General features: G+C 40.1%; 2 protein-coding genes across 2 annotated transcripts in view; both read right to left on the bottom strand.

Annotated features, from left to right (window-relative positions):
• Positions 1–12,698, bottom strand: part of LOC130215599 (zinc finger protein OZF-like) — a 226,606-nt gene that overhangs the window by 28,690 nt on the left and 185,218 nt on the right. The window lies entirely within an intron of this gene.
• On the bottom strand, positions 2,770–11,050 carry LOC130215681 (zinc finger protein 135-like). The gene is made up of 3 exons (XM_056447518.1): positions 10,872–11,050; positions 5,731–6,099; positions 2,770–3,449 (listed from the first exon to the last, which is right to left on the bottom strand). The coding sequence occupies exons 1-3, from the start codon at positions 10,924–10,926 to the stop codon at positions 2,839–2,841; spliced, it is 1,035 nt and encodes a 344-aa protein (XP_056303493.1). The 5' UTR covers positions 10,927–11,050; the 3' UTR covers positions 2,770–2,838.

Here is a 12,698-nt window from a genome sequence, read left to right as displayed (position 1 = left end):
GTGGACATACACTTTATTTTCCAGAACCCATCAAGTTACCCTGTGTGGTAAAGTATGAATCTAAAGTATTCTTTTTGTGAAAACATTATGAAGATGATCCGTTAACTAAACTCTAGCTAAGAAATATAGCGAAGGGATGATCCTGGTTTATCTTTGTTTAATTAGGGTAATTAAATAAAGGCGATCCAGCACTTCAGTTAAATAGACGTAAGCATCCATTTGGTTGTTAACGCGTAAAAAGAGACTAACGATTATTTGAACGCAGGCTCCATCATTAGCGGCAGGCTAGCACAGAAATTCCATTGAAAACACTGGGGTAAAATGAATTTCCATATTTTAATGACATGGCGCGAGAAAAATATCATTTAATGCAGTGCTTCTTGTTTGGTCTGATACCCACTTTATATCGTATCCCAGCCAGGCATTTTTTTAATGGGATGATAATTAACCCGAAGCTTTGTGGCTCACTGAATTTAAAAGTCTGTGTGCGGATACACCATTAAACTTCCTATTGGCCACTGTTAATAACAGGCTATGGTTAGTAATATAATGCCAATCTTCTAATGCAAACAACCAAATAAGACGTTTACAAATTTAAAAGCATGAATGCACAGATAAGTCAGTAAAGGATTTTGTTGTTGTTGGTTTCTAAATTTTCTTCATGTTTACACATATAGTACCTCCTACCTTGTGCCAGTGACTGATTGTTTCCCTTCAGATTAAGGGTCCATTTGCACAACGTTTTCAGCCAAAAATGGCAAACTTTTTATGCGTTTTGCCTCTTTGTTTACACAACAACAGTGTTTTTGTAAATGAAAAGACATGAATCTGAAAACAGGTTTCAAAGTTGGAGTTTTTAAAAATGCTGCAGTTGTCATGTCCTTGTAAACACCCAAAAATTAAAGTTTAACAATGTCATACGCTCCCCCTGGTTCCTGAACATGTAATTACGGCATTGTAATTTATCGGGGGTAATTGTGATCGAGTATGCCAACATTACCAATTCACAAATTATCATAACACATTAACATACAGATATTTAACTATCAAATATGCTGTTTGTGAATACAGAGGAGAGTTGTCAGGAAGGTAAATTTTAATAATGTGCCAAACTCTTTAACAAAGTACATGAATGTGTCTTCTACACAGACCGCGAAATACGTCCCGGGAGGTACGTATTTTTGCAGTTTTTGTTTCCGCGAAATACGTCCCGGGAGGTACGTATTTTTGCAGTTTTTGTTTTTGCGAATCCGCGAGAGGCCGCTGTGCGCGCTTTTTCCCTGCGCTGTTCTCGCGTAAACCCGCTGGAGGCCGCTGTCGAACGACCTTCCGCCTGTCTGCCTGGACGACAGAGTGATTGACCGTGCGACCGGCCAATCGGCTGACCCACCCTCCTCCGTCCCTAAACCCAAACAACGACGATTCATAAAAGCCGTCCAGAAAAAGAAAAGCCCTCGTCTGATTTTTACCACGTTGTCGAATTTTGACCACATTCTCACCCTGTGATGAACTTGTTCGCTTCATTTTTTGGATTTTGTTTTTGTTTTCTTAACTGATTTCTGGAACTGCTCTTCCCCAGACTCGAACCCGGTCATCGTCGTTGTGGTCAGCCCCTCTCTGCACCTCGAGTCCGCGAAGAGTTAACCGGACAAACTGGTTGCAGGGGGAAAGCCCTCCACACGGAGGCGAGCGGCCGGCCGGCGCGACGAAGGGAACGGCGTCACACCGCCCCGTAGCGTTCGCTTAAAAAAATGAAATGCAGCCGTACGTACCTCCGGCTACGTATTTTGCGGTCTCCAAAAACGTCCACAGGACTACGTTCTCAGAATAAGCCTGGGTTGTCTACTTTGGATAAACACTCCGGTTCAGGATACACCAAGTCGACGCCAAACAACTAGAACCAATGACGTTTTAGCCTCGCATTGAATCACGTCAAGACTAAAAAGTTGGGGTAAACACACCAAACGGACGAAATCGACTAAAACAAGAGCCGCATTCTGTGCTTGCGCAAGAGAATGCGTCTTTCACGCTCCAGTAGGGGGCAGTATCTGTTTTCTCGTTCCACAAAGAGAAACTGAAACTTGACACGCACAGATAAAGTGTAAACAAAGCAGCTTTCAGTACCATTATCACAGTAACTGTCAATCACCACGGAGGGGGATTCGCTCCTGCAGATATGTCTGATAATATAATAATCCATATCGTTTGCAAATATTTGAGAGATGTAGCAAAAATGACAGCCGGCCTCTTTGTGTTATGACACACTTACACTCTGATTCGCTGCTGAATAACCAATCAGAGCGCTCTCATCAGCCGACAGCATGAACCACAACACCAGGGGGTCCGTTCTTCGTACGTGGATTACTCAGTTAGCTGGATGTGGTTATTGACGATTTGACACGATCCAGGATCGTTTCGTTCTTCAAAACTGATCCGAGAGTTGTTGTCATAGCAACAGTTCTGCTAGCTCAAACCTGGTCGGGAGCAGGCTCATTTCATATGGATTAGATCGGGTCAGTTCAAGCAAAGATAAAACTGAAAGTATGTGGAATTCTGATATTTTCTTACAGTAGTAGTTATATACACGTGGGAAAATAGTAAATATTTTAACTATATATATATATATATATATATATATATATATATATATATATATATATATATATATATATATATATATATATATATACCCCCAATCCAACACCCCTCCCCCCCTCGCTCTTCAGTTTCATCAGCGATCAACCCCTCCTTCGCCCCCCGCTCTTCATCAGCGATCACTTGTCAGAGGGCCCGTGGCAGCCAGCGGCGCCCCTGGTGCCTCGACCCGAAGATGTTTCTTCAGACCTTTATACGTTTTGCGGCATTGATCACATTGGTGTGAGTCCTCTCGTGTACCTTCAGACATTCTGACCAAACAAATCTCTTGTCGCAGTGTGAACACGCGTACGGTTTCTCTCCAGTGTGAATCCTCTGGTGTCGCTTCAAATATCCGGCTTGAAAAAAAGTCTTCCCACACTCAAAGCACACATGCTCTTTCACACCAGTGTGGATCTTTTCATGCAGACTTAAACTCGACTGCCGTGTAAAACTCTTTCCACATAAAGCGCACGAATAAGGCTTCTCCTTTGTATGAACGCTTTGATGGTTCTTCAAATGTGAGTGTCTAAAAAATCGTTTGCCGCACTGATCACATTTGTGCGCCTTTTCTCCAGAGTGAATGAGCATGTGTTGAATAAGGTTTGACAATTGTCCAAAACTCCTCCCACACTGCATACACATGTGAGGTTTCTCTCCAGTGTGGATCATCTGATGCTGACTTAAACTCGACTGATGTTTAAAACTCTTTCCACACACAGTACATGAATAAGCTTTCTCCTTTATGTGAATGCTAACGTTGACCTTCTCGGCTTCACTCAGTTCTTCGCTCTCCTCCTCCTTCGCCATCAGGTCTGAAAATAAAAGAAAAAGTTATCTTTAAAGAGAAATGTGAAATGAGGATGCAAGCTATTTTCCTACTCAACCTGCTTGAATTAAAAGTCAACTTTTCAGTAACTTCCAACTGTGGAACTTTCCATAAGGTCGTAATGATCGAAACATTGAGCATGTGTTGAACAGCTTCCTAACGGACAGGCAGCAGCTGGTGAAGCTGGGAAAATTCTCATCTAGTATCCGCACAATCAGCACTGGCGCCCCCCAGAGGTGTGTCCTTTCCCCACTGCTCTTCTCCATGTACACGAATGACTGCACTTCAAAAGACTCCTCTGTGAAGCTCTTGAAGTTTGCAGACGACACCACACTTATCGGCCTCATTCAGGACGGTGACGAGTCTGCTTACAGACAGGAGGTTAAGGAGTTGGCTGTCTGGTGCAGTCACAACAACCTGGAGCTCAACACGCTCAAAACAGTGGAGATGATAGTGGACTTCAGGAGAAACCCCCCTGCTCTCCCCCCACTGAGCATCATGGACAGCATTGTGGCAGCAGTGGAGTCATTCAGGTTCCTGGGCACCACCAATCTCTCAGGACCTGAAGTGGGACACTCACATTGACTCCATTGTCAAAAAAGCTCAACAGAGGCTGTACTTTCTTCGTCAGCTGAGGAAGTTTAACCTCCCAAAGGAGCTGCTGAAACAGTTCTACACCTCCATCATTGAATCAGTCATCTGCACATCAATAACTGTCTGGTTTAGCTCAGCTACTAAATACGACCTCCAAAGACTACGTCGAATAGTTCGGACTGCTGAGCGAATCACTGGTACAACCCTTCCTACTCCCCAAGAACTGTACTTATCCAGAGCCAGCAGAAGGGCTGCCAAAATCACTCTGGACCCCTCACACCCAGCACACTGCCTCTTTGAACTGTTACCTTCTGGTCGATGCTACAGAGCACTGCGCTCCAGAACAGCCCGACACAGAAACAGTTTCTTTCCTCAGGCAATCCATCTCATGAACACTTGATGATAATAATTGTTGTTGAACTAACATCACTACTTGCTATACACTTTTATACACACATACACTTATTTAACAACACACTTTACATGCCAATTTGCACATAACAGCTGCACATATAACGTTGTATATAGTAATAAACACGTACATACACTTGTCAATTTGTATTCACTACTTACTTCTATTTTTAAAAAAATATATATTTATTATCTGTTTTTTGTCCTGTCTCTGTAATCCTGTTGCTCTTTCTGATTCTGATTCAAATTTGTCATCTTTCAGGACATCCTCCTTTGCAAAGACTACTGAATGAGTCCATCATGATAATGCCGCTATTGCTAGTGTTTTTACCGCTTTTACGGTCAGTCTAAAGTTATAGCAGACTGATGTAGTCTGTGAACAATATTCCTTAAAAAACTAACTGCAGAATAAACACCTACATGTAAAAGTATTTGACCCTGCCAGTTCTCCTAATCTAAAGAGCACACACACATACTGACAGTAATAGGTAACTCACTGTACATTGTTATGGGTCAAAGATGCTAATATTCAGCACAAATCCATCAGTTTCCCCATTTCTGGCTGCTCTTATTATGAATGAACGATGTAGAAGCACTGTCCATGTGTGTTTCCGCGTAAGTTAGTAACGCTAGATTTCATTGCACAACACTTTTTGGCTAAAAATAGAGGAATTACGGTTTAATTAGTTATTAATAGATTATTTGTAATTTGTAAATCTGCTGTGCATAAGCTAAGCTGTTGAATGATTAGCGTATGAGGCGGCTAGGCTAAGCTAGCTTCAATTCTGATTGAATTATTCTCTAATCGGTTGCCTATTATGTGGTGAATACACCCCTGTAACGTATACTGCAGTGCTTTTCTTGTCTGTCGTTCTCGGATATCTCACCTGTCCGCCATATAAATGACATTATATCCCGAATGTCTGACACCGGCGCATACACATTGTAAAAGCTGTGCCGGGCACGAAAGCTTCACAGGCCTAGCAACAGTAGCTAAGGAGGGCGGGGCTTAGCGAAGGGTCAATTTTAATTACTCGTTCAACCCTTGTATTTACAGCAACAGTATGGTATTAAAGGGTGGAGCTAGACTCAATGATGAACGCTGATTGGCTTACAGAGAATCATCACTTGCATGTGCAATATGACAAGGAAACGATAACAAGCTCTATTTCTTTTAAATCACAGTCAAAACACTACATCAATAATAAAAAGAGACAACAATTCACCGCTGAACAGGCTGGACCTTTAGATGATCTACTTACTGTGATTGTGTTTTGTGTGTGTTCGCAGAGAAGATGATTGTGTGAAACTCTTCCCACAAGCAGTGCAGTGATACGGTCTCTCTCCAGTGTGAGTCCTCTCGTGTGTCTTCAGGTTTCCTGAATCATTGAATCTCTTGTCGCAGTCTGAACACTTGTAAGGTTTCTCTCCGGTGTGGATCATCACATGACGCTTGAGAAGGTGTTTGTTCTTGAAACTCTTTCCACACTGAGTGCAGGTGAAACCATTTACAGCAGTTCTTTCCATTAAAATACTATCTTCAGTCTCTGATTGAGCTTCTTCTTCACTTTTGACATGATGTTTCTCCTCATCTTCATTCAGTTCTTCACTCTCCTCCTTCACCATCACACCTGAAAATATGTGTGCATATGTAAAATGTTCATAGGAGCATATGTGAGACTAAAATTGTATCTCCAATACAGAATAAATACTTAATAAGCCACCCCTGCTGCAGCTTCTAAGTGGTTTCACATCATTCACAGTTGAGTAATTTATAGCATAGGAAAGGAGTCGATGAGGTTGCACACAGGAAACAAAGCACACATGTTTAGTAGCCTACATGCTGATCACCGGCTCAGGATGCTGCTGATTCTTGTGTAAAACATTTGTCTCTCTGTGGCTTGGATGAAGAATTAAAGGTTTCATGAAAGCTGGGCTATAACAACACACAGATGATACTTTCACTTTCTATTTGCTGGTGTTTTCAAACAAAATGCAATTTTCTACATATCAGGAGTGAACATTTGAGTAATACTGATTAGATTAATTGTAATTTGATAAGCATTATTGTCATTCAAATATACCGGTGTACACCGAAAGAAATCTCCTAGCATTGGCCCGACAGTGTAAGAAAATAATAACACTAAATATTCATTTACTCGTTTTCCTTTGGCTTAGTCCATTATTTATCAGGGGTCAACACAGCGGAATGAACCGCCAACTATTTCAGCATATGTTTTACACAGCGGATGGCATTCCAGCTGCAACCCAGTACTGGGAAACACCCATACACACTCATATTCACACACAGTCATACACTACAGCCAATTCATTCATTCATTCATTTTCTTTCAGCTTAGTCCCTTTATTCATCAAGGGTCGCCACAGTGGAATGAACCTCCAACTTATCCAGCATATGTTTTACACAGCAGATGCCCGACCAGCTGCAAACAATCTTACACTCTTGCATTCACACACATACGCTAAAGCTAATTAAGTTCATCAATTCCCTTATAGCACATGTGTTTGAACTGTTGGGGGAAACCGGAGCACCCGGAGGAAACCCACGCCAATGTGCAAACTCTACACAGAAATGCCAACTGGCCCAGCTGGAGCTCAAACCAGCGACCTTGCTTCTTGCTGTAAGGCGACAGTGCTAACCCTTGAGCCACCATGCCAATCTAAAACACTAAACAATAAGTAAATAAATAAATGAATCATATACACAGCAGCTCCTTATTGAGAGGTGGATCTGTAGTGCAGATCATAACTAGTGTGTACAAGTATTGCAAAATAATCTCGTTTTTGATTATTTCGTTTGTTTTAAGGAAGAATTCATTTGAACAAAAAATAGCTCTAAAAACTTGACAATATTTTTAACTTGTCTAGATATTTGGACAAGAAACAAGACAAAAACTAAGAAAGAAAATCTTTGCAACTTACCTGCATGTGGAACTGATTTTCAAAACTAAAACTAATATTTAGATGTTCAGACACAAGACCCTGCTTATAAAATACAAGAACGTTAACCTAAGCCAGGGGCGGCCAAACTCATTCCTAGAGAGCCGGTGTCCTGCATATTTTTGTTTCAACCCCAATTAAACACACCTGGGGTCCGTTCTTCGTAGCTCGCTTAAATGACCTCTCACAATCACTGCACTATTTAACATTTGCACATTTAAAGTTTGCACATATTCATTGCACTGATTCATCTATCTGAACTGTACATAACCACTGAACATGGACATTTGTAATTATGTGCACACCCACTGTACATACACATTTGTAATTGTTTATCTATCTGCGCACTTCTGATTATTAATAGTATCCTGTACATATATTCATTTATTGTAAATCTGTTCATAGCTAATACAACCTGTATATAATGTTGATAGTACATCCATCTGTAAATATCACCATAGTTTTTCTATAACTGCACTTTATACCTGTATCCTTCCCTTGCTGCTATTGCACTGCTGGTTAGACCGAAACTGCATTTCGTTGCCTTGTACTTGTACATGTGTAATGACAATAAAGTTGAATCTAATCTAATCTAAGATGATTTGGCAGATCCTGGATCTTTTAATATTGATAACTGATCTCTGGCTAATTTGGTTCTTCAAACAAGTTCGTGAATCAGATTAAAATGTCTGGATGAACTGATCTGAGATCGCTGCGTGTGTTGTGAAGGACAGATATATCGATCCTCGAAATCATGATCAGCAATGCAACGATTGGCTGACGGCACAGCAGTGAAATGACATCATCTGATTAATATTCAATTATCCATGTGAGCAGAATTACATAAAATTCCTAGTAAATAGTTTGTTAAATATGATACGCGATAACTTTACTTGTTGTGAGCTGCATGCTTGGCCCTTTCATGTGTCAAGAGCAAATTTGTTAGTTTTACAGTTACAGTGGATTTTCTTTATTATAGTAGCCATGTAGTCTTATAGTAGCCGTTTTTTTAAATCGGTGTAAAGAATAACTGGATGCTTACAAAAGCATTTTGATATTGGTAAAGGTGTCTGCAACTTTAGTGAAGGATCAAATCACCGTCATATTAGCTGTCAAAGCATGTTTATGACTGCATAAATGTATTATTACTTTTTAAAAAGTCACATATTGTGCATGTCTATTATCATCCACAAATTGTTTTCTCTTTGCACCACCAGGTGGCACTCTTTGTACTTTCATTTTGGAGTGAAGATTGCACAGGTTTAATTAATATATACATTTTTAACTTTCTACATATAGTTAAAAAATATTTACTATTTTCCCAAGTGTATATAACTACTACTGTAAGAAAATATCAGAATTCCACATACTTTCAGTGTTATCTTTGCTTGAACTGACCCGATCTAATCCTGTTTATATGAAATGACCTGCTGCTCCCGACCAGGTTTGAGCTAGCAGAACTGTTGCTATGACAATAACTCTCGGATTAATTTTGAAGAACGAAACGATCCTTGATCGTGTCAAATCATCAATAACCAAATCCTGCTAACTGAGTAATCCACGTACGAAGAACGGACCCCTGAACCAACTAATCATGCTTTTTGTAGGTATACTAGAAACTTCTAGGGGGGTGTGTTGAAGGAAGTTAAACTATGCAGAACATCGGCCCTCCAGGACCGAGTTTGGACACCCCTGACCTAAGCAGTTGTGGCCTAAAGGTTGCAAATTAAACTTCTAAACTAATGGTTGCTGGTTCGAAGGTTATTTTGCTTACCCCACTTGCAGCTTAACTTGCTTGTTTTTAGTAAAAATTAATTTAGACAATTTAATTCTAGAAACTAAGGGTGGGCGATATGACCTAAAATTAATATCACGGTATTTTTCATCTTTTGAACGGTGACGGTATAATATCATGGTATTACTTTCAATAGCAAAATAATATACATCTCAAGGAAGAACGGACAAAAGAAAGTCTCACTTCTATCACTCTTTAAAGTTTTGGTTTGGGTCATTGTAAATGCTCAGTCTCGTTATGAGCTGATCTTCATTTCTCTGTGTTGGTGGAATAAAGCAGGCGAGTCAGCCGCACCAATTTATGAGCAGACAGAGCAGGATTCTCATGATGACCACCGGCGCAATTCCGCTCTTTGTTATGAGCTGTAGTTTCAGTGTAAACTTAGTAAAGGTGAGTTTCTTTGGCGATGATGTGTACAGTGTTAGACTTTATATTTAGCGGACATTTGCGCTGAACACGCGGTGAATGCAACGCATCAAGATTCGGGCACCTTCTCCGAAAACACTCGATTGATCTCAGCTGGCGGATCAACATTTACCTCATGTCATGATCGCTGTCATCTGCGCCATTATTATTATTATAACTTTAGGTGAGGTTTGCAAACCTGTGCACTTTTCACTCTTCAGCCGTTTGCATTTCCTGCAGTAACAAAAGCTCCCTGTTATCTGACAGCGGGAAGCGTTGAGTGACTGACAGGTAATATGAACCAATACAGCAGCAGGGTAGAGCGATTCAGCAAGTTTTTAGAGAAAATCAAATCAGATTGCACTACAACCATTATATTCAGACACACAAATGCTCCCAAATATATTATGAGGGCGCATAGATTACATTTCGGGCGCACATGCGACCAAAATGGTTGCAATTTCGAGCCCTGTAGTATAAGGACATGTATTCAGACCACAACTGAACGTTTGAAGAAAATTGAATGCCTTATTATTTAGAATTAGCTATTATTGATGTAAATGCAGCCGTTCAAGGCGCATAATTGATTTATTACGGTATTGACGGTATTAGAAAATGCATGTCGTGGCGCAATGTCACACTGGTGATGACTATGACACCGGTGTACCGCCCACCCCTACTAGAAACTGGACAATATTTTTTACTTGTCCAGAAAATGCTGCTTAATTTAAAACATTTTCCATATTTGGATTAGATTCAGGGCAAAAGGTATATATTTTTGGCAGTGTGGAATTCATTTTTTAAATTTGAAACTAGTATTTACATGGTCAGACACAAGATCCTGCTCATAACATACAGAAACTTCAACCCAACGGTCTCAAACTCAACTCCTGGAGAGCCCCAGCTCTGAATAGTTTAGCTCCAACCACTTCCAACTCACACCTGCTTAATAGTCTCTAGTAGTCTTGAACACCTTCATTAGTTGCATCAACTGTTTGATTAGAGTCGGAGCAAAACTCTGCAGAGCTGTGGCTCTCCAGGAATCGAGTTTGACACCTATGCCTTAACCAGTTGTAGCCTAATGTATGGTGAGTTAAACATCTAATCTGATGGTCGCTGGTTCGATTCCCAGTCCATGTTTCTTTTAATGTAAAAGATGTTAAAATAAAATTTTAAAAGGTAATGTTAGAACCTCACTGTTCTTCAGGCCTCATTATTGAAGAGTAATGAATAAACACAAACCTATTAGTTCTTCAGTCTCTTCCTGTTTAATTCTGCAGGGTTCTGGATCACTCATCTTCTCACTGTCCTTCAATAAACTCTGTCTTTGCAGATTTCTCTTCTTCCTGATGGTCTGATGCTCGTCTTCACTTGTAGACTGATGGGAATATTCCAGTATTTACAGCTGAACTCAAGGAGGACGAGCTGCAAATGAAGAAACAGAAAAATCTGATTAATTTACAACGATTGATGAAATATTGAAACTTGTTAAAACTACTAAAATTAATTTGTAGATCTGAAGACAACAGTATATTGAATGACGTAAAAACAGGAACTGTTGACATGAAATAAAGAGGATTTCAGCAGCTCTGATAATATTGATGAGCCTCAGACTATAAACACTCATTAAACAGCCATTCAGGATCAGCTTGTTTTATAGTGAGTGTTTGCAGAATAGACGGTCGCTGGTTCGAGCCTCGGCTGAGAAAAGCTGTGGTCACACTAAAGTTCGAGCTTGCGAAATTCTGTCATACGTCGCTGCGAAAAGGGGCGGGATTAAACATTTAAAAAAGCGATTTCTCCATGTTTTAAATTTCTGTTCAGAGAGGTCATGATCCTCGATTGGTTTCACGCAGTCAAGTGATGCGATTTCACCAAGCTTGAACTTTGCACCGCAGCAACCTGCGAAACTTGACACATGACCTTGCGTTTCCAGGCTGACGCATTCGCGTGCAAATAAATGGAGGTCTATGGGGAGAAAAGCCCAGTGTGACCGCAGCTTAAGTTGGCATTTCTGTGTGGAGTTTGCATGTTCTCACTCTGATGGCGTTGGGTTCATCTGGGTGCTCCGGTTTCCTCCACAAGTTCAAAGACATGCACTATAGGTGAATTGGGTAAGCTAAATTGGCCATAGTATATGTGTGAATGAGTGTGTATGGATGTTTCCCAGTGATGGGTTGAAGATGGAAGTGCATCTGCTGTGTAAAACATATGCTGGATAAGTTGGCGGTTGACCACTGTGGCGAGATTAATAAAGGGACTAAGCTAAAACAAAATGAATGAATAACTGTTTGCAGAATAAATTAATTGAATTTACCAACATATATATATATATATATATATATATATATATATATATATATATATATATATATATATATATTAATATATAAATCTATATAGTTTAAATACATAGTAAATATTCATATCAATATAATAATTAGACTGCTAACACATCTATGTGGTGTACTAAATAATGAAACTGACAAATCCTAGAAACCTTTTCGAAAATAACAAGCACAAATCAATAGTTTATAGGTTTCCAGTGTCAAACGACATATTTCTGCCTCAGTAACAGATCAAATTTTGCGATATTATTACTCCAGACATTTAAAACGAACACACTTGCATAGAAAACACTCACATTGTCCTCTCAGAGCTCCTCTCTGCCTGCTGTATTGTTTTGGTCAGCAGACACACAGATAGAGGTGAACTCAATGCAGAAACTAGTCGCAGATTGTCGCTTTAATAAACTGTAAAGTGTGTTTTATTGTTGTGTAAACACGAGAAAAAGCGTCAACGACTCACCTCAGCTCTGAAGACTCGACGCTGAGTGAACGCGTCAGTGCTGACGTCATCACGACGAGGCGGCGGTTATCATAAAACGAAAACAAATAGAGTACGGGGAAATACTGTTTATCAGACGCGTTACAAAAATGAAAAGGCGAATGTTATCCGTCCTGGCTGTCAGATAACATTTGATAACATTTTCATTAAGTAACTACCCCCATCAGTGAACAAACGTTATCAAATTATAGGTGATTCTATGGATCTGACTAGTTCATTCAT

The sequence above is a fragment of the Danio aesculapii genome, chromosome 22 (genome assembly GCF_903798145.1).
Source record: "Danio aesculapii chromosome 22, fDanAes4.1, whole genome shotgun sequence".
NCBI classification, from domain to species: domain Eukaryota; kingdom Metazoa; phylum Chordata; class Actinopteri; order Cypriniformes; family Danionidae; genus Danio; species Danio aesculapii.
The sequence above is the reverse complement of the archived record's forward strand: the minus strand, read 5'-3'. Positions and strand labels throughout refer to the sequence as shown.

Bases quoted from the DNA above. Each gene is read 5' to 3' on its own strand.
- LOC130215681 (XM_056447518.1), bottom strand. From the start codon at position 10,926: ATGAGTGATCCAGAACCCTGCAGAATTAAACAGGAAGAGACTGAAGAA. The intron at 6,100-10,871 runs GTTTGTGTTTAT...ACATATTTTCAG, and splicing joins AGAGACTGAAGAACTAATAG to GTGTGATGGTGAAGGAGGAG. The intron at 3,450-5,730 runs GTAAGTAGATCA...TTTTATTTTCAG, and splicing joins ACACACAAAACACAATCACA to ACCTGATGGCGAAGGAGGAG.